Source organism: Symphalangus syndactylus, chromosome 10 (genome assembly GCF_028878055.3).
Source record: "Symphalangus syndactylus isolate Jambi chromosome 10, NHGRI_mSymSyn1-v2.1_pri, whole genome shotgun sequence".
Classification (NCBI taxonomy): Eukaryota; Metazoa; Chordata; class Mammalia; order Primates; family Hylobatidae; genus Symphalangus; species Symphalangus syndactylus.
Genome location: NC_072432.2, coordinates 88,215,772 through 88,237,273, shown reverse-complemented (window position 1 = coordinate 88,237,273; position 21,502 = coordinate 88,215,772). Strand labels below are relative to the sequence as shown.

Here is a 21,502-nt window from a genome sequence, read left to right as displayed (position 1 = left end):
TTACAGGATTACAGATGTGAGCCCATCCTGTTTTTTTTTTAATTTATACTTCTTGTGTGGCTAAAACAATTATTTCAGTCTTGGGATGGGGTGGAGACGTGCTAATAAACTAGCTGTACTGCGGTACTGTGATGACTGTGTGTGTTTATGGTTTTGCATTTGCAGTATGCTGGGATTTGTTTGGTATGTATATGAACATGCTCTACCTGGCCTTGCACAATGTTCCTTCCCCTAATAGTGGGCCCCAAAGAGAAGATATCTTCCCCTGAGTTAACAATGGCAATGCTCCTACCTTGTGTGCTCCAAGCCCCACATTGCTAATTAGAAATGAAAAGACTGTGCTTTTCAGAAGGCTCATTTTATGCCACATGACACATTTATTAATACTCCATGCCATAACTCGTTAAGAACTGTTCTACCGCTCTTAATGGGCCTTGTGCTGAAACGCATTCAGTGGCTGTTGTTGTAAACCGATATTTCCCCTTGGACAGTAACCGCAATCTAATTTCAATTTCCCTTTTAACTCATTTACTTCACAAAGATCTAATTTAAGACAGATTAGGTAAAATATTATTGGACTTCATGGGCACCAAGTGATTGTTGTTTAAGAATTATTGTTAAGACCCAAAGCTTGCTGTCCTTTCCACTACATCTGGGCTTTGAAGGATCTGGCATTAGAGTGTAGTGTTGAACAAGAGATGACAAATGTCCTTTTCTGGATTCCCACCAGCAGTTTAACAATGATTACAAACGTTTAATCAGCCATGTGAAACATATATATATATATATATATATACATATATCTCAAAGTCAACCCATCACCAATCATTCCTGTCCATTCTCCCATATTCACTGTTCTCCTGAGAACAGGGGATAAAAGTAGGGGAGATAGTGCAGGGAAAAGCATTGTGTGATGCAGTTCTGCCTTGGGGCTGCTCTATGCTCCCCCCTGCCGACAAAAGTATGGTACTATCAAGCACTGTTGACCCTGGACTTGACAGACTTCAACATAAGGAAGCAGAATAACTAATTCAAGAGAGTTCTACAAGGATAAAATGTGAAAGAATAAATAATAATAGGCTTTCTCCTCAAATTTATGGTTTGTTGCCTTGTTGCACTGAATCCTGGATGCTCTGTGAATCTTCTAAATCGTAGACTTACAGATATCAGTGCTGGAAAGGACCTGGGCATGCCCATCAGGCAACCCTCTGTCTTATTTTATAGATGAGGAAAATGAGATCTAGAGACATGCAGTGGCCCAGCCAGGCCATACAGTTAGGTAGTGGCAGGTGAAGAAGGAGAACACAAATGTTTTAGCACATGACCTGAGAGATGATCTAGTGGTTCCCCAAATCTGGTGAGCACAGATTCCTGGATTCTGCACACTTATTTAATAGAACACCTGGAGAAGAGATTTATGACTGTGTTTTTTAAAAAGCTACTCAGCCCAGGCCGGGTGTGGTGGCTCATGCCTGTAATCCCAGCACTTTGGGAGGCTGAGGCAGGCGGATCACGAGGTCAGGAGATCAAGACCATCCTGGCTAACATGGTGAAACCCCGTCTCTACTAAAAATACAAAAATTAGCTGGGTGTGGTGGCAGGCGCCTGTAGTCCCAGCTACTCGGGAGGCTGAGGCAGGAGAATGGCATGAACCCAGGAGGCGGAGGTTGCAGTGAGCCGAGATCGCACCACTGTACTCCAGCCTAGGCAGCAGAGCAAGACTGCGTCTTAAAAAAAAAAAAAAAAAAAGCTACGCAACCCAGGTGCAGTGGCTCACACCTATAATCATAATCCCAGCACTTTGGGAGGTCAAGGCAGGAGGATTGCATGAGGCCAGGAGTTCGAGACCAGCCTGGACAACATAGCAAGACTCTGTCTCTACAAAAAATAAAAATAAAAGATAAGACAAAATAGAAAGCCAATCAGAATGATTCTTATGCAGTCAGTCTGGCCTTAGTCAGGAACTAGTATTAGTGTATCTCCTGGGGCAGATCAGCTTTGCCATGTTTTTGTATGGCCCACAAGCTAAGAGTAGTTTACATTCTTAAATGGTTGGATGTGTGAAAATGATATGAAATTTAAATATCTGTGTCTATAAAGTTTTACTGAAACACAGCCACTCTTGTTGGGTTGCATGTTGTCTATGGCTACTTTTACACCACAGTTTCAGGGGTAAGTTGTTTTAACAGACACTGTATGGCCTACAAAGCCTGCAGTATTGACTGCCTGCGCCCTTTCAGAAAAAGCTTGCTAGTGCCGGGTATATTACTTATCTCTTTCTCGTGTAACTACTGTAAGCCCCAGTATTAAAAGGGAAATTCATAAGCTTTGAGTACTTGTGTTTGTCCAAAGACTATCTTGCTTGTGTTTTTTTTTTTCGAGATGGAGTCTCACTCTGTCGCCCAGGCTGGAGTGCAGTGGTGCGATCTTGGCTCACTGCAACCTTTGCCTTCTGGGTTCAAGCGATTCTCCTGCCTCAGCCTCCAGAGTAGCTGGGACTACAGGCACGTGCCACCATGTTGGGCTAATTTTTGTATTTTTAGCAGAGATGGGGTTTTACCATATTGGTCAGGCTGGTCTTGAACCCCTGACCTCGTGATCCACTCACCTCGGCCTCCCAAAGTGCTGGGCTTGCAGGTGGACTATCTTGCTTTTCAAAAAAGATCCATTGTGAAAAACTGCATGCAAATTTTCTGTAAATCTAATTATTTCAATAATAAAACATGTTTTATTGTAATACAATTTCCTACTAAAGTATGGGAGATTTACCTTCATTTCAGGAGTTTAGTGTGCTAGATGTTTATTTTTGTTAATAGAAAGAAGAACTGTTTTTATACTTGATGAAGATAAAAGGTATAAATATTTAGAAAGGGGTGATGATAAATGAGTTTTATTTTAAGTGCAACACTCAGTACCCAAATTAATTAGGAAATTTCTATTTCACACATCAAATGTCCTTAGTAAAGCCTTCTGCTTACAAAATCATAGTTTTTGAATTCACTAAAGATGCTTAGTTTCCCCCAGAATCATCAGTCTCCCACTTGACAACTCATGACTGATCCTAATTCAGAATCCTGCTACCTCCTAGTTTTTCTTCAACCAAGGCGTAACAGTTTCCATTTCCTAATGGCTTCCTTTTGTTTTTCTTCTTCTCTTTTTCCCTCACCTAAAACAACATAAGTATTTGTTCATGAACCAATCAACAGACATTTATGAAGCACCTGCTGTATGCCAAGCACTGCAGGCACTGATTCGGTGATAGGAAATACCCTCCATGCTACCTCTAGACCTATATTTCCATCACGACCAAACCAAGAGACAAGAAAAATGGAAAGTATAGAGTACATTACTTTTAAAAATCCTACCAGACGCGGTGGCTCACGCCTGTAATCCCAGCCCTTTGGGAGGCTGAGGCAGGCGGATCATCTGAGGTCAGGGGTTCAAGACCAGCCTGGCCAACATGGTGAAACCCTGTCTCTACTAAAAATACAAAAAAATGAGCCGGGCATGGTGGCGGGTGCCTGTAATCTCAAGTACTGGGGAGGCTGAAGCAGGAAAATTGCTTGAACCCGGGAGGCGGAGGTTGCAGTGAGCCGAGATTGCGCCATTGCACTCCAACCTGGGCAACAAAAGCAAAACTCTGTCCCCAAAAAAAATAATAATAATTAAAAAATAAAAATCCTGTTGCCTGTCTCCTAAGGATAGGTTTTGTAGGTGATTTTGTAAAGGCGTGGCCCAGTGGTTTTTAAGTCTTGGGGCATGGGCCAGTGCTTCTTTCATTGTTGCTTAGCTGCCCTATCTACCCCAGGGACTCAAATTTCTCATTCACCAGAGAATGTGTCTCCCACACCAACTTCATTCTTTGCCACGTTGCCACTAAACTGCCTCCCAATCTGGCACAGTAGAAGCTGTTGAGAGGCTTGAAGCTCAGCATAACATGCTGCTCTTTGCTGCGTGACCTTTGATAGGTGGTGTTCCTCTCCTGAGCTTTTGTAAAGTGTATAGAGGATAATAATTCCTCCTTCACCCATACTTCATGGGAACCTCATGAGGTTGAATGATAGGTTATTTAAAAGGCTATTTTCATAGAGAGAGTTGCTATAGAAACACAGAGAGGTACAAGTACTTCAGAGAAGGGGTTTGGGGGAAGCCCTGGGCTGTTTGTTTCTTTGAGAAGCCAAGATATGGAAGAGCTATGGCTCAGCCCTTGATGTGTTTCAGGTGAACCCTAGGTCTCCTACTTCTCTTTACTTTTAGGATTAGACTTTTTCTGCAGCATATCCCACCAGAACCAGTATGCTCCATTCCAGGAAGAATTTCACTGCAGTACAATGTCAAACACTAGGGATGGTGTAGTGGGCGTTTGTAGAATGAATCTAGCTCAATACTTTTCCACTGGGAAGAGAATGACGTGACTCTGGTAGATTAGGAAAGGAAAGAATAGAAGATAAGAAAAGAACTTCAAAAAACATCCACTAATACTGTGTATTGGGAGTACATAGGCTGATCATTATTTTGGAACTGTGGAGGGAAGCATAAGATTGGTTCCTGCCCTCAAAGAACCAAAAGCCTAATTGTAGGGGATGGAGGTTAAAAAAAAAAAAAAAAGTTGGAGGCTTTTCATAAATGACCTGTATCAGGTTAAGAAGGACCTCTGTTACTAGTTTGTTGAGTACTTTTATTATGAAAGGTGTTGAATTTTGTCAAATGCTTTTTTCTGCATCTATTAAGATGATCATGTGGTTTTTCTCCTTTATTAATATGTTGCATTACATTGGTTGATTTTCAAATGCTAAACTATCTTTGCGTTTCTGGGATAAATCCCACTTGGTCATGGTGTGCAACCCTTTTTATATGCTACTGGATTTGGTTTGCTGGCATTTTTGTTGAGGCTCTCTGTGTCTATATTCATAAGGGATGTTAGTAATAGAGTTTTCTTATGATGTCTTTGGTTTTGTATCAAGGTAATACTGGCCTTTAGAATGAGTTTAGAAATGTTCTATTCTCTTCTATTTTGTGGGAGAGTTTGTTTAATTCTTTAAACATTTGGTAGAATTCATCAGCAAAACCATCTGGTCCTGGGCTCTTCTTTGTGGGGGTTCATTTTTTAATGCAAGGTACGGAAGAGTATTTATGGAACAATCCCATGTGAGAGAGAGACTTTTTAAGGACATAGATGTATGCTTTTATTTACATAGAAAATTTCTAGAAGGATATACAAAAAAACTGGCATCAAAGGTTATCATTAGTTAATGAGATGGAACTTGGTCTTATGTTCCTTTTTTCTTTTAAAAAAATTATGATCATGCGTTGCTCCAAAATTTAAAAATAAAAAACTACTTAAAATGACTAGCATTTATTTGGTCATTTGCTCTTTCACTCATACAGTGAGATGTTAGGACTGTGTATCTGCCACTGGCCTGTCTCCTTAGGAACTTGCAGTCTAGTAGGCCCTTGCATCTCTCAGCTTCACAGTCTGCTCTCCCTCTTCCCTATTTTATTTCCATCAACACTGAATTTCTGGTCAATTCCCTGAAAAAAACCTGCAGCTACATGCTACTATGCTTTCATACATGTGATTTTTTGTTCCCTTACCTTTCCATCCCTTCTCCCTAAATCTGCCCAATTAAATTTTCTTAACTCTTGTTTATCCCTTAAAGCACCTTCCAAATATTAGTTACCTTCCTTTGTGAACTTCCCAGCTCACTCTCTTTTTTATTTCCCAGCCAAGGGGAAAAAAATCTCTCCCTCCTGCTGCCTCTCATACATTATGCATATTTTTGTTATTGAACTTTGTACTTACCCTGCATCATAATTACTAGCTCACATATGTGTCTTCCCTAAAAGTACAGTTTTATTCAGTGTTGTGTCCTGGTAATTAGCACAATGCTTGGCACAGAGTAGATGCTCAAAAATATTTTAATTCAATTGAATTCAGAAGACAGGGCATTCTGGGTAGAATGAGCCACATAAACAGAGGCCAACGTTATGAATTACGAGAACCTGTTCCGAGGACATGAGCTAGTTTGGCTAGATGGGAACATTCATGCTGGGAAATATGATTTAATTATTTTGGCAAGGCTGATATTGGGGGCTCTTGAAAGCCATATAAAGCAGATTGAATATTGGTAAGTAAATATTGATTGAATGAAGAACATTTCTCACTTCCTTCCAGTCTTTGCTGAAATCTCTCTTCTCAATAGGCTTATCCTGACCACCTCCTTTAAAACTGTTGTGTCTTTATTCACCCATCCCCTGACTCCAGCATTCTTGATCTTCCTCTCCCTGTTCTTCCTCCTTTTCCCATAGCACTTGTCATCTTCTGTGTAGCACAGCCTATATGATTTACTCATTCATTATGGTTTTTATTTATTGTCTGTCATTCCCACTAGAATTTAAACTCTTCGGGCCAAGGCTATCTTGTTCACTGACCATTTCCAAGCACCTAGAACACTGTCTAGCACATAGAGACCAGTCAATATTTGTCCAGTCAATATTTGTTGAGTGAATGAATCCTAAATTAATGAACTTCAGTATTGTGTACAGAGCTGGCATAGAAGCTTAGGTATGATTCAAATGGCCTGTTTCTGAAATAAACAAGTTTATTCTGTAAAACTGCCAAGATTGCACCAGCTATTTGTATTATAATCTGGGCAGGGCAGAGGGAGGGAGGTGGGGCAAACATTGTGTTAAGGTTGCTTGTTTAAAAACCAAGTTGGGAAGTAAAAATTATTACAGACTTTTGAGTTTATGTATTCCTTACCTAGAAATTGTTGTTTCATGTGGTGACTCATACCCGTGCTTTAATAATTTCTCTCTTTTTCTTTCTCCACAGACCTTTGTAGTATTAAACAGAGGGAAAACTCTCTTCAGATTTAGTGCCACGCCTGCCTTGTACATTTTAAGTCCTTTTAACCTGATAAGAAGAATAGCTATTAAAATTTTGATACATTCATATCCTTTTCGGCAAATGTGGTGTGAGTACAGCAATTGCATGGTTGCTTGTTTACCTTTCCAATATTTGACAACTGGATTATATGTGAAGTTTTTTACTGATAGCGTAGTTAACTAGCCCATCAGTCAGAGGTTTAAGAGTGAACTTCTGCCACATCCCAAGCTGAGCTTCAGCAAATTATTTTTTTTTCTTAGGATGATATTGTGGGAATCTGAAATTTTGTTGATATCATTGTACGGACAAATTAAAATAACCTTTGTTGAAGTCTTAACTTTATTTAGTACTCAGACTTCAGTGATTTCATTCTGTGGCCAACTATTCAGCTTAATATATTAAAAGCCATTATTAGAGGTTTTTGAAAGTACTTCTTGAGTTACAAATAGTTGGATGAATGCTTTAGAAATCAGCTTTGAATTTTAAAAAAATTTTTTGAACAGTGAGCTTAGAAAGTGAGATAGTTCTCAGATGAAATAACCTCCTTGTTACAGAGGTTTAGATGCAGATTGTAGGATAAATAGGAATTTTTTTCTGGTATTTTTACTCACCTTAAATAGAAAAATGCCAATTTATTCAAGTGGCCTGAGTTACACCTTATTAACATAGGAGAGTGCATGTGGCAAATGAAAAATTGTTTGATGGATTTAGTGATGTTGCATGGTGACTTGAAACTTCCATGGCTGGTTGATATTTGACAGCATGTAGTCCCATGCTTCGAAGATTATTGTATCCTCCAAGTAGGATGAGGAAGCCAGCAGTGGCAACTTGGTGAATTGGTTTAGAAGCTTTTGCCACATTTTATTAACTCTTAATTATTTAGCAACATGGTTGTGAAATCTGTAGTTTATAAGCAACACACTTCTGAAACCTGAAGGTTTATAAGGAAATAAGTAATTCACAATGGACTTCTTCCTTTCTGTTGGATCAGAAGATGGAGTGTTTTTTCTCTTCTGGTTCCAAAAAGCATGAAGACAAATCCAGCTGTAATGAAGAAAAAAAAATCCAGCTGTAAGAAATATTTTCTCTTTTTAAAACTCCACTGGTAGAATAAAGATAGTGAATGCCATTAACAAGAGAGAGTGAATTAGTGGCAAGTGGGATATGGCTCCCAGGCCTGTTAAGTGACAGTTAGAGTTTGAATAACTTGTGCTGACCTAAAATAGTTTAATTTTTCTCAGAGACAAGAACAGAAAGGCTTGAGAAAAATTCTGGATGGAAATGAAATGGCAGTATGGTTTGCTATCCATAAACATTCCTGGACACTTTCAGAATGGATTTTGCTCTATTACCTAATCTTCAGAAGTGTGGCGGTGCAGATGTCCTTGAAATCTTTACCTAACACGCCGCAGTTGGTTTCCCACATTGGACGTATTCAACACATATGGGCTGTATTGGCTGTTGCCTTGCCCCCAAAGACAATTCGGCCCTTTAGAAGGACTAGGGAAGGCTGGGTGTGATGGCTCAGGCCTGTAATCCTGCACTTTAGAAGGCTGAGGATGTGGGATCACTTGAGCCCAGGACTTCAAGACCAGCCTGGATGACATAGAGAGACCTTGTCTCTTAAAAAAGAACAACAACTACGGGAAAAAAGTGAACCATTGCGTGTAGATTTTCAAATAACTAGCTATGTAAGATGATTAACTTACCAATAAATGAATACCTAGTCATATAGATTTAATTGATTTTCTTATCTGACAACTTTGGTTGAGAAAGTGCAAAGGTATTGTACTAAGTGCAAAAAACATTTAGAGGCTTAGTCTGTAATTGAGCTGAAAAGTGGTTAGAGGGGAACATGTTTCATCCAAAGGGAGTAGAACAGTGACGGCCCTTTTGAAAGAAGGAGAATAGCCGTCCTGCCCCATCCATCCACAGTTCACAGTGGCATTCTGTGTTTATGGTGGTGACCACAGTTTTCATTGTCACCTTGCGTTTTTCTCTTCTGTGCTTCATCTCCTTTCAGGTTATTGATTTAGATCTGACACCCAATGGAAATGTGTTTGTTTTTTGAGAAAACAAAAGGCAGGCCAGATTTTAATATTGCCCCTTGACTCTTCTCTACAGTATTTAGCATGATCATTATGTGCACTATTTTGACCAACTGTGTATTCATGACTTTTAGTAACCCTCCTGACTGGTCGAAGAATGTGGAGTAAGTAACTCATTTATTTGTGTGCTTGTTTGTTTTAAATATTTTTAGTCACTGAATCTTGCTTTGCCACAGTTTACCCATCAAGGAGAAAAAAAATTAGTCATTGCCTCTATTTCACAGAGAAGGCTGAAAAGTACATGTGGAATTTAGGAAATAGCCCTCCCTAAAAGTCAACTCTAGGAAGAGGGAGTATGCTCTGGAAATTACTGCCCTTCGCTCCACCCTTTCCTGTGCCAGGCAGTGCCATTGCCCTGCAGCCCCATCACCATCTTGTATCCTCAGTTCATGGTGATACTGTTTTCTCCAATTTTAGGTTTCCCTGTTTTTTGACTTCTCTAAGGTTAAAAACAGCTCCGGGGGGCCTCCTTACCTTCTTCAAAATGATCATGTACTAGATAGCAGCACAGTTACTTCCTTGGAATACAATTCAGGACGCAGTACAACATTCCAAAGGTCTTAGTTTGTGCATATCAGTAAGTTTCATTCAAAGCATTTCTTTCTCCTCCTCGCGTCCTTCCTGCTGCATTGGCTGTGCCCTTTCTGTTTTGTCTCTCTTAGTTGAAGCAACACTTCAGGCAAGTGCTAACTTAAAAGGTTCATTTAAAGTTTCTGTCCAGAAATCACCTCAAGCTATTCATTTCTTTGACAGGTACACATTCACAGGGATTTATACATTTGAATCACTAGTGAAAATCATTGCAAGAGGTTTCTGCATAGATGGCTTTACCTTTTTACGGGATCCATGGAACTGGTTAGATTTCAGTGTCATCATGATGGCGTAAGTTCTCCCCTTACTTTATTGGTGTTCTGGGTGTGATTCTGTGTGTGGAGTTGTACTCCTGGGTCTGTTTGTAAGTGTGCATTTGTGGACACAGCTATATGAGGAATTAATGGATAACCATGTAAGGCCCTATGGGCTTATGTCTATGATTCTTGCTTGTGAGGGCCTCTTGTGGTTCAGGCGATGATAATGTGTTTATGTGGGAGAAGGCAAGCAGAGGCTGTACAGCTGGGAGGGAAAGGAGGAGGTGATTTCCCATTGGCATCCTCTCATATTTTATTCCTCCTTGTAACGTTGATCATGGTTTGCACACCTATCATTACAAGGCCTCTGTGAAGACTTGAAATTTTTTAGTTGTAAACTTTCAGCTGAAAATGAGTTTCCTGGGTATGTCTTACCGTATGTAATTTAATAAGGCTGGCCAGGTGTTGCAGACTTCAGAGCACATTTTAGAGTCAAAACATGAGCCAAGGTATCCACACTGGCACTTCCTGTGGAGTTACTAACCAGAATTTCGAACTATTGCTCAAGATCAGTGTAACTCCACATTGGTATGTTACTGCTCTTGCTCATTTGTGTTGTTTCAGCAATAAAAATGTATCTTTGGGAAACTGAGCTGATGATAGAAGAGTTATAGCAGGCTTTAATATTTTTATTTCCAGGTTGGGAAAGCGTTCTGTGGTTTGAGAGTGTAGTGGGGGTGGTGTATAGGTTTTGTGTGTATGCATGATGTGTAAGAAAGAGTGCATTTGAATATGTATTGATCTGAGCATCTGGTGGAAAGATGTATTTCAACTGTAAAATGTGAACAAATGATATGCATCGAATACTTGAAACTGAAACTGACTTTCTGTTATATAAAGGCAATGTCTTACTTTCTAGCATATTATGAATACACATTGGTGTTCATTTAAAATTTTTAAGTGTCCTTGCTAGGCACAGAGCTTGTAATTAAAATGAGCACTTAACACAATATTTGCTCTGATCCCATGATTTGGATTTTCCTGAGCCCTGCTTTTGTATGTCACAGGCCAAAACTTCATACATAGACATGACTACAATCATATGATTACAACTCTTGATTAAGTCATATATACAGACATTTAGTCAATTTTGCCATTGTCAACTAGGGAGTTACTTTAATGTAGATTTGTTTTTGTGGGGCTCCTGCTGCAGAAATTTGTCTCCCTCTCTTAAGAAATCGTTCACAAAACCTGGGGACATAAGTCTTTGATAACTCCTGGCCTTCCTTTTTACTGAAAAATGTGAATGGGCTGACTGACAGTAAAGCCATTCTGATTGGGATCAGCACATTACTATGCTGATGAAAGGAGTAAATCCCAAGAACCTCCTTTCTAATATACTTTTGAATTCTTCTTGCCCGATTAAAAACAAGTGTTCCTTAAATGTTTGTATTTTGAAGCTTTTCTTTTTCAAGGAAAAAAATGAAACCATAGCTTGTATATAAGACCCTTTCTTCCCCCCATTCTCAAACCCTCGCCCAGTGGTACCATTACAAGTTAACTTTGGTTTGATTCTGCAGGTATATAACAGAGTTTGTAAACCTAGGCAATGTTTCAGCTCTACGCACTTTCAGGGTACTGAGGGCTTTGAAAACTATTTCGGTAATCCCAGGTAAGATGGTCCGGGGTTGGTGTTAGGTGTTGGGATAGGGCCCTGATGTGACGTATTGTACTTTTTGTTTTGTTGTGGTTTTGTTTTTTCCTTTGGTGTTGGTGTTTGTGTCTGTGTTTGTCACTTGTGTCTGTGTGTGACCTCCCTTACTACAGATATGTGACAGAGTTTGTGGACCTGGGCAATGTCTCAGCGCTGAGAACATTCAGGGTTCTCCGAGCTTTGAAAACTATCTCTGTAATTCCAGGTGAGATAATTTGTACATAAGACTGACTTTGCCACGTCTCCTCTTTCTCCTCCATTCATTTTGTCCACCATTCTAAAGCAGCATCAGTACAGTTGATAATGGCCTTGCATTCTGCATGTTTTTCCTGGGAGACATTCTCTGGAATGGCCATTGGGTCCTCAGGCAGTTTTCTCTGAGTGCTTGCCAGGCATGCAGCCCCCATTCCATCCATGCTATTGAAAAAGCACGTGCTTAAGAATCACTTGGATCTCACCATATTTGAAAAAATTGTCACAGAGCTAGCTGTCTCTTTGTATATAAATCATTTGCTTCCTGGCTCCATGGAATTACAGTAATTTTGACATTTGCTGTCATTTCATTGCTTGTGATTTCTAGGCTTCCTATCGCATGGTTTGCTGATGGGACGTTATTCAAAGAATTATACATTTACTATTACTGTATTAATGAAATTTTTTAATCACAGAAGAGATCTACCCAATTAACTAATCCAGTATCAGAGACAAATTTAAGAGACTTGGAGTTAGTGAACTGCACTTAAATAATCACTGTCTGTCATGTTCTACTGCTATCTGTCTCACTAGAATAAGAACCAGTAGACATCTACCGTACATATTCAGGGTTCATTCTCAAACATAAATCCCAGTGAAAGCTCATGCAGGCACTGGTAAAAAAAAAAAAAAAAAAAAAAAAAAAAAATCAAAGGTAAGATAAGATACAACTAAAGGTATGGGCAACAAAAAGTATAGAAGTTTGAGGGGGAAAAACAGAATCAGTGGGTGGGTTGAGAGTTAGTTGATTGACAACCTCTTTAAAATTTTTGCCTTTTTCTTTTTGGTTCTGGTTGAGCTAGCCCAGTGGTTCTTAACCTTTTGAAGGTTTTGGATCCCTTTGAGAATCAGATGAAAGTTCACAGACCCCCCCGAAGCCCATCCGTGGACCCCAGGTTAAGATTCCTTAATTTAATTTAAATCATTGCTACTGGGTAATACTTATCTTTCTAAAGACCAGTCTTGAAATCTCAAAGGAAAGATATTTTAGTTAGTATTGTGAGCCTAAGATATACTGGCAGTAACTTGGCAGAGGTGAAGACTGTGTTGTTGCTCTTTGGACTTCAGTTGTGGTCATGGGTTTTCAAGGAGGACTCCGTAGAGACCAGGTTCTCCACAGCAGTTTTGTAGAAATAGGAATGTGGAGAAAGAACAGAGGCATCCTATTCTTATCCTATTCCTATTACATGGCTCTTCCCCTTGTGGCTGACTCAAAAATATCTCTCTTTTTAAAATTTATTTTTATTTTCTAGAGACAGAGTTTCACTCTGTTGCCCAGGCTAGAGTGGTATGATGACGGCTCACTGCAGCCTCGACTTCCAGGGCCCAAGCGATGCTTCCTTCTCAGCCTTCGGAGTAGCTGAGACCACAGGTGCACGCCATCACACCCAGCTCATTTTAAAAAAAATTTTTTTTGTAGAGACAGGGTCTCCCTATGTGTTGCCCAGGCTGGCTGCCAACTCCTGGGCTCAAGCAATCTTCCTGCATCAGCCTCCCAAAGTGCTGGGATTACAGGCGTGAACCACTGCATCTGGCCCAGAAATACTTCTTTTTCCCCTTTTTAACATTATCTCAATAGCAGATAGAGAGGGAAGCACAAAGATGGAATCCTGGAGAGGGCAGAACTGGAATGTGGTTTACTGAGAACCTCAAAGAAGGTAAATTCATCTTCACCACTTACAAATTTGGGGCATGGAGTTGGCCAGTAAATTAGTGCCCTACCAAAGATGAATTCCTATATTTTTAGCGATGGTAGCTAACTCCCTGTCAACCAAAGGCTGGGTGTCAGTTGAAGTATATACTTCTTGGCAAAAAACTACAACCTTAACTTACCAAGATTTAGTTCCTAGCCATTTTAAATCTGCTTAACAGAAAGCTCAGCTCATTCTCCAGACAGCCCCAGATAGCTCATTGATGGTGGCCTAACCCTTAGGCAAGCCCTGTCTTATTTTTTGAGGCATCTGGAGTGCCAAATCTTTACTTTCATTTTTCCTATGGTCTCTCTCCTCCTCTGGCCCCTTTTAAATATGATCTTGTGTTTTCTGCTCACTTCCCTCAGCGTACTCTGCAAGGCATCTGTCTCTTTATGTTCTTGTGATCTCAAAACTTCTCTCCCAAAATTAAATTGGAAAGCTGTATTCTGTTCACTAACTAGGGCAGCAGATGCTATCTCTAGTCTAGCTCATAGCTTCTGTCTCTGTCTCTGCTATATGGTTAACTTTTGACCATGGCATTTCTGCAAGATAACTCTTGATTGGTGTCACGTTATTTATTCTTTGTATATTTCCTTAATATGTCACGTTATTTACCCTTTATATATATATATATCTGGAATATATGCAGTATCTAACACAGTGCCTGGCCCATAGTAGTGCTCCATAAATGATTGTAGTAGCAGCACTTATGATTATACAGAAGAAACCTAAGCCAATAGAAAGCGTTTGTATCAAGATTTAGACATCAGCTTCACAGTTTGAAATAGAGTCCCAGATTCCTATTTCTAGAAGCACCCCCAATTGAGCTGGCTTTGGGAGGCTAACTGGGGTGGAAAATAACATTAAGGGATAGTAAAGCCAATAATAGATCACTGTCGGTAAATGGCATATTTGGTTCTTGAATTAAAAGTGTGGCTCTCAATCTCAATCTTTTTGCTCCCGATTCTACCTTTTAGAGTTAGCAAGAGAAATCCAGTAATGAAGTTTCCCTCATGGGGAGTTTTCTCTCATCCCATAGGAAATTCTGAAATTGCTGATTATGCTTTCTCCCATAAAGGGCTGTTGTGCTATTCCTACCTGCCTTCTATGCAGTCTCCTTCCAAGGCGGGAACACCAGTATATGAGTCAGTGGATCGGGGCCATCTCTTGCTTGGAAGTATGTCATTTTGATTCTTGTGTGGTAGAGCTGGCCCATGATTCCCCCTTAGTAAAAACCATTGTTTTGTATACCAAGTTTTCTCGTGGATCACTTCAGTGGAATTGTTGTTCTCTTTGTCTTCTCCTCTTCCCAGTTTGGTTATAGGCTATTGCCAAGGGTGCCAAAAATAGAATGGAAGTGAGAGCAACCACTGACCTGGAGCCTGCAAGGTCTCACAAAGCTCCCTGTGTATCATCTTCCTTTATGAGAGCTTTTCCTTTCCTAGAGCACTCACCCACCCCCAACCTGGGCTGATACTGTCCTTCCTCTTTGTGTCTTTGGTAGATATTCTGATTATGTCAGGGCCGCCAGGACTCCCGAAGATTGGACAGTAAGGTGCATCAGTTAGCTCTGCCCTTTTCTGTAAGAAATGCTTTGCTTTAGAGCTTTCTTGTAGCTCAGAAAAGACCAAACCCACCTTCTGACCCTTTTACTTGACTTGACTTGGATACATACTACTTATGCTTTCCGTTTTGCTGCAGAGGCATCAACTTGGAGAACAGTGTACACAAGCTCTGTGCTAAAAGGGTCGGTTATAGAGGAGACCCTTTCTAAATTTCCTTTAGTCTGGAATTTGTCAGGTTCACCTTGACATTGAAATATTCTGCCTAAAAGTTTGTATGTCTTAAAACTTTGTTTTCACTTTGTATTTGTCTGAGTCCCGCATAAAGTGAACTTCTAAGTGACTCTGTCAGAAGTTTCGTCCTCTGCATGCTTTGATCATGTGCCACAGGGCTGACATGCCCAAAGAAAGGGTGGGAATCTCGAAAGAGTTTCTCAGGTTTTTCTTAGACAGTGGCATTTAATAGTATAAGTATTAATAGGACTGGTTGGGAGAAACTCACTTGTCAGTTCCTTTTCATTTCTGTCATTTAAATGGCTGCCCCAAAGCACTGCTTATCTGCTGCTCATTAGCACTTATTTAATTTCATTCCACCTTCTTTAGAATTGTACTTTCTTGATTATTTTTCTCTTGGCAATTTTATTTCTCAGCTTTCATGTCTGTTACTTTCACTCCTAACCAGTGGGATCAGACAGGAAGCGGGGAAAATGATAGGCCTTTCTTTTTCCCCTCCCAGTATTCACAAAGAAAGCATTTTCTTTAAACGTATACTTTGTGAATGTGGCAATTTCTGCTGCATAATGATGGGAGATATAAACTGTCGTTGTCTCTTTTAAACTATTCTGGTTATTCTCTTGCCTTTGTATTTCTCCTTTTCCCACATTGCTTCTTAGGAAAGATAAAGTTTAACAGTGGTCCTAAGTGAAAAAACACTAAATACTCACAGGATCCCACTGACCCATCTTTTAGAGCTAGTTTAGTTTTGGTCGCACTTTGTGATGTGAATCGGGTGTCGAGTAAATAAATCTAGAGTCCCCCAATCTCTTTCAAATTACTGTTGCTCTAAAGAATCTTCAAGAACTATCAGTGTAGGCTGGGTGCAGTGGTACACACCTATAGTCCCAGCTAATCAGGAGGCTGAGGCAGAGGATCACTTGAGCCCAGGAGTTTGAGGCTGCATTGAGCTGTGACCACACCTGTGAGTAGCCACTGCATTCCAACCTGGGCAGCATAGTGAGATCTTGTCTCTTAATGAATAAATAAATAAATAATAAATATTATCATGAGGATTGTAGTTGCAGCAGGAAAAGTCAATACAGCACTACTTCACCCCTACGCTTTGTCTGAACCCAAGCCTGACTCTGGGAACAGGGCAGTTGTTCTTTCCCTGGGTTGAGAACTGCTTGTTATTGCTACTGAGGCCTGTTCCAATATTAACTTTGTAGGGGAATTAGCTCACATTGCTTCAAACCACTTAGATTTCTCAACCCGAGCTACAAACTAGGGAATATGAATTAGCTTCATTTGTTTATTTTATTTATACATATATATTTTTTGAGACGGAGTTTCACTGTTGTCACCCAGACTGGAGTGCAACGGCCCGATCTCAGCTCACTGCAACCTCCACCTCCTGGGTTCAAGCGATTCTCCTGCCTCAGCCTCCTGAGTAGCTAGGATTACAAGTGTGCACCACAATGCCCAGCTAATTTTTGTATTTTTAGTAGAGATTGGGTTTCACCATGTTGGCCATGCTGGTCTTGAACTCATGACCTCAGGTGATCCACCCATCTTGGCCTCCCAAAGTGCTGAGATTACAAGTGTGAGCCACCGGGCCTGGCAAATTAACTTTATTTATAATCTGGCCATCCAGTGGTGGAAGACTTTGACCCCAATATGCTTGACTGATTTTTCTGGACATAGCACATAGGCAGGCATTGTTCATTTGTTCAAAGGATTCCTGGGCATTGTGAAATGTGACAGGAGATTCAGAGATACCTTTGGACATAAAGTAGAATTCTTCACCTGCTTCTTAAAATTCCTTTAATATCCAGCTTTCCATCTTGTCACTGACCGTTCTCTACATTGAATCCAGCTGTCTTTTCTTAGCCTATGGTAAATATATTAACTGTTTCTACTCAGACACATACCAAAGTGAGCTAATGTTAGCCTTTTCCAAGAGTTCTCACTGTCCAATTTGCCCCCACGTGGCTTCTGTTGCACACTCTGTTGTGTAGGAGTCTTTTGAAGAAGGATTCTGCTGTTTTGGATAATTGGTTTTCAGTCAGTATCTTGCTTGTTCTGGAATGTGATGTTGTGAGCCAATAGAATAAAAAGACAGTGTCTCTGTACAACCAGAATGATGGCATTCTACATTCCGGCTTGTGTCAGGTCAGGAATTCTACTAACAACTTTTTGCCTTTATTGACAGATGTTGATGGTACGAGGGAGCGCTTTCAGGCAGTCACAGCTGGCAAGACTGTAGAGCTTGAGCTTAGGAAATGAATTGATGGCATCATCTCCATAAATTGGCATTGATGTCTGCAAATATGGCCATTTGCAATTTATCCTAATGCAAAGAAGAAGAGTCTTGGCTGAGACCAATGTATAGTTCAGTGACTGTTTATTATTTAATATTGCTGTGTGATCATGTGCCTTCCTTTACCTGAAAACATGAAGCCACATCACCTTTCTTCTTCTTTTTCCTTTGCCTTCTCATTTTCTCTTGGTGATCTGGATGGGAATCTTGGAGAGTAAACTTTTTAGATGGCTGTAGTTAGTGTTATTTAGTGATTATCCTTGCTTAATTAAGATTTGTTTATCTGACACTCTGTGAAGTATAAGCAGCTGAATACCATTTCCAATTAAGTTTCTACTTTAAACATCTTGAAAGCTAACTCACCAATGAGATGATCTAAGCCCCAGACTTCAAAGCTGAGGCTTGAAACAGTGTCTTTTTAGCTTCCTTGACTCATGTTTACACATTTCTTTAGCAATAACATCTGGTTTATGGAGAAGAGATGTTAAACCAACTGATTGTGAGCATTTGGGTCCATCTCCAGGAAAGTGAATTCCATGCAGGCTTGGCATATCAGATTAGTTGGGGTCATCTCTGGTTGTAAGTAGCAGGACACAGGAATAATTCAGGGAACCCAAGGGCTGGAATGCACTTGTGCTTCTGGGAAGCCAGTAGAAACCAGAATGCAGAGCCAGAAAGCCACGGGTACAAGGAAGTACTTTGTCTCCATCTCTCTTCTCTCCATGTGTCCATTTCTCTCTCTCAGCATACTAACTTCCTTTACTGCTCAGTCACATCTTAATATAATGACAGAATATGGCTACCACTTAGCTTCCAAATTTATTTATTACCATTCTCACCACATGAAAAGATTACTTAACTGTCTCTTATCCTGTTCCAAATTCCTGTAGGAAAGGATCTGGATTTAGGTCAGATGTCCACCCAGACATCTGCAACTACTGAGAGAAGGTGACCTTGTACAGACATGGCTGCTGAGAGCTCATTCTTAAGGAACAGGGGATAGTTGGAGCTCATGGCCTAGAATTTCCACTTATATGGGCCTGGAACTGTCAAAGAGTTCCCAACCCAGGAAAATCAGATTCTACTCATGCTAAAATTGTATGCTTTTCAAATTATTTACTTACAAACTCAGTAGTTTGGCTATTTTGTAGTATTATACTCTTGTTACTAATACAAAGGACAACTTACAGCTCATTTCTCAATTCAGTAAAATAGCAATGGTAAAGTCCTTTAACAGTCATCTGGTGTTTGGAAAGGTGATTGAATCGTCTGGAGAGATGGCTGTATAGGCTTCATAAAAAAGTCCAGGAAAAAGAAACTGTACAACCATTTTTAGTGACCCATTCAAGTATTATTTTTTAAATCAGTCTGTGACTTTGAAAACAGTAAACTTGCATAATTTTAGAAGCCTAGGATTGAATTATTGACTCAATATAGGCCCACTCCAACCCAGTCAAAATATAATAAGGACTTCTCTGTTCCTTAGCAACTAAATGGAAATAAATTCCATTACACTGGAACAATTTTTACTTCTTGATGGCTGCCTTCTACTTTATTCCACCAGTACCTTCTTACCTAGCTGTGCGATTATGATACGATTTCCCAGGGCCTTAGGTTTAAAAGATAGTTTGAAATTTCAATTACTTAATCTCAAACAAATGAACATCTCTGCCTTATTTTGAAAGACTTTTAGAGAAGATTCTTCAGCTTCTCCACCACTGCCCACTGCTATGTAGTGGTGTGTTTATCCATGTTCTGTAGATGAGAAAATGAGACTCTGAGAAGTAACCTTAAATTTGATTTGAAACACAATAGGTCATTAGTAGTGACTGAGCCAGGGCCAGAATACCAGCTTTCTCATTCCCTGTCTGCTGCTCTTTCTGCACAGCCCTGTGAGGAGAAAAATAATCAGATTATAAATGCTTTGTTTCCTGGAGCCCAAGCAGGCTCTTCATAATCCCTTTGTGGCCACAGTCTCCATGGAAGGCTCACTCTAAGAAAGCACAGGACTCTGCATACTTTATCTCTACAGTCTACCTCTTGGCTCTTTTTTCTTTAATTCCTCTTAGATCCCTTTTAAGATATTTGTGTAAGAGGAGAGAACTTTCTCATTCATTTACTCTCCCAATAAAAATTTATTAAGTGGCTGCCTTTGTGCCAGGTCCTGTGCTAGGCAGAGCATCCATTTCTATTATTGGACTCAGAAAATTCTATTGGGCTCGACTTTGAAAAGTCTAGGTGATTACCTGCAAAATACAGCAAAAGAAGAATCATGTCCATACCACTCATTAGATCACCATTATATGAGGTTAGCCCTGAGCAGTGCTGTTTTCCCAATCATGTCCCTTTGAGGAGGGTACCATACGTAGAATAGTGATAACAAGTGTTGAGTGCCAGCTATGTGCCAGGAACTTTACTAGGTACTTTATATAAATTATCTGTTTAAACCTAACAACAACCCAATGAGGTTGGTATTGTAAATCCATTTTTATAGATGAGTAGACTGAGGTTCAGACAATTTGACTCATTTGCTACGTACTAAATGCTTTGTCAAGTTTTTTTTGTTTTGTTTTGTTTTTTGTTGTTTTGTTTTTTGAGACAGAGTCCTGTTCTGTTAACCAGGCTGGGGTGCACTGGTGCAATCTTGGCTCACTGGAACCTCCGCCCCCATACCAGGTTCAAGTGGTTCTCCCGCCTTAGCCTCCCACAGTAGCTGGGATTACAGGCGTATGCCACCATACCTGGCTAATTTTTGTATTTTTAGTAGAGACGGGGTTTCACCGTGTTGGCCAGGCTGGTCTTGAACTCCCGACCTCAGGTAATCCACCTACCTTGGCCTCCCAAAGTGCTGGGATTACAGGCGTGAGCCACTGCGCCCAGCTGCTTTGTCAAGTGTTTTATATGAACCACACTTAATCCTCACAGCAGCCCTATGATACTCAACTATAATTTTCCCTACTTTAAAGATGAAAAAACTGAGATTCTGAGAGGTTAGAAGGCGTATTGCGTAGGTCAGACAAGTAAGCGGCATAATTTAGTTAAGATTAGTGATTATCTACCCAGCCACACCCTTCAAAGCCAGGATTAGGATTCCCTTAAATTTCAGTTCAGTGGTCTTGCCTTCAGAAGTGAGCAGGGATGAGATTCTTCCTGAGACCTGTGTGTTAAGGCTTAGCGCCTGCCTCTTGCTCATCCTGGTGCATTGGCTACCAAGAGTGCTCAGTGCTTTGTTGGCCATATCCTATGGATAGCCTGATATCTGGGCACATAAAGGCTCATTTGGACCCAAAAAGCATGAACCGACAAACATATTTTTCTGTGTCTTCTGTCACTGATCTCTCCGTGTGCAATTAAGAAATACACCTTTAGTCTGCATTTGAGCCAGTGTCTTACATTTAAACTTAAAATTAAAAATTTTTTAATGTTTTTGTTTTTAATTTAGGACAGAAAAAAGATCATTGTAGAAAGCAGGCAATATATGTGATACAGAAAAAGTATATTTTTAAATGGAAAAAGACAAAGTGTAAATACTGGATTAATAATAACCTTTTCAATACCTTGGCATTTCCAGAATGCTTGGGAAAATATTATTGTACCTTCTCACTTATTATTGGCTTTTAAACTTCCCAGTGGTTTTCTTTCTAACCTGGAGGCCTCCTCAATTCCTAATTTTTCCATTTGTTTCTTTGACAAATATTTACTAAATACCTACTCTGGGCTAGGCACTATAGATACAGCTGTGAACAAGATAGATGTAAAAAATCAATTATAACCATGACAAATGCTACAGAAGAAAGTATAAGATGCTAGTGAAACACCAATAACAATGGGGAGGGAGACGAGTTGCAAAGTCAGAGAAGGCTTTCTGGAAGAATTGACGTTTAAACTGGGCCTTGAAG

At 40.0% G+C, this 21,502-nt stretch overlaps 1 protein-coding gene across 5 annotated transcripts in view; it reads left to right on the top strand.

The window, feature by feature from the left end:
* The window catches only part of SCN8A (sodium voltage-gated channel alpha subunit 8), a 236,825-nt gene that overhangs the window by 92,650 nt on the left and 122,673 nt on the right, over positions 1-21,502 (top strand). For 3 of the 5 annotated variants that reach the window (XM_055294788.2, XM_055294786.2, XM_063610469.1), the window contains exons 3-6: positions 6,836-6,954; positions 9,012-9,101; positions 9,751-9,879; positions 11,673-11,764. In XM_055294788.2, coding sequence (XP_055150763.1) covers positions 6,836-6,954; positions 9,012-9,101; positions 9,751-9,879; positions 11,673-11,764 — 430 coding nt within the window. Of the gene's footprint in view, positions 1-6,835; positions 6,955-9,011; positions 9,102-9,750; positions 9,880-11,425; positions 11,518-11,672; positions 11,765-21,502 lie in introns of all 5 variants that reach the window. The other 2 variants (XM_055294789.2, XM_055294787.2) reach the window with 1 other exon arrangement.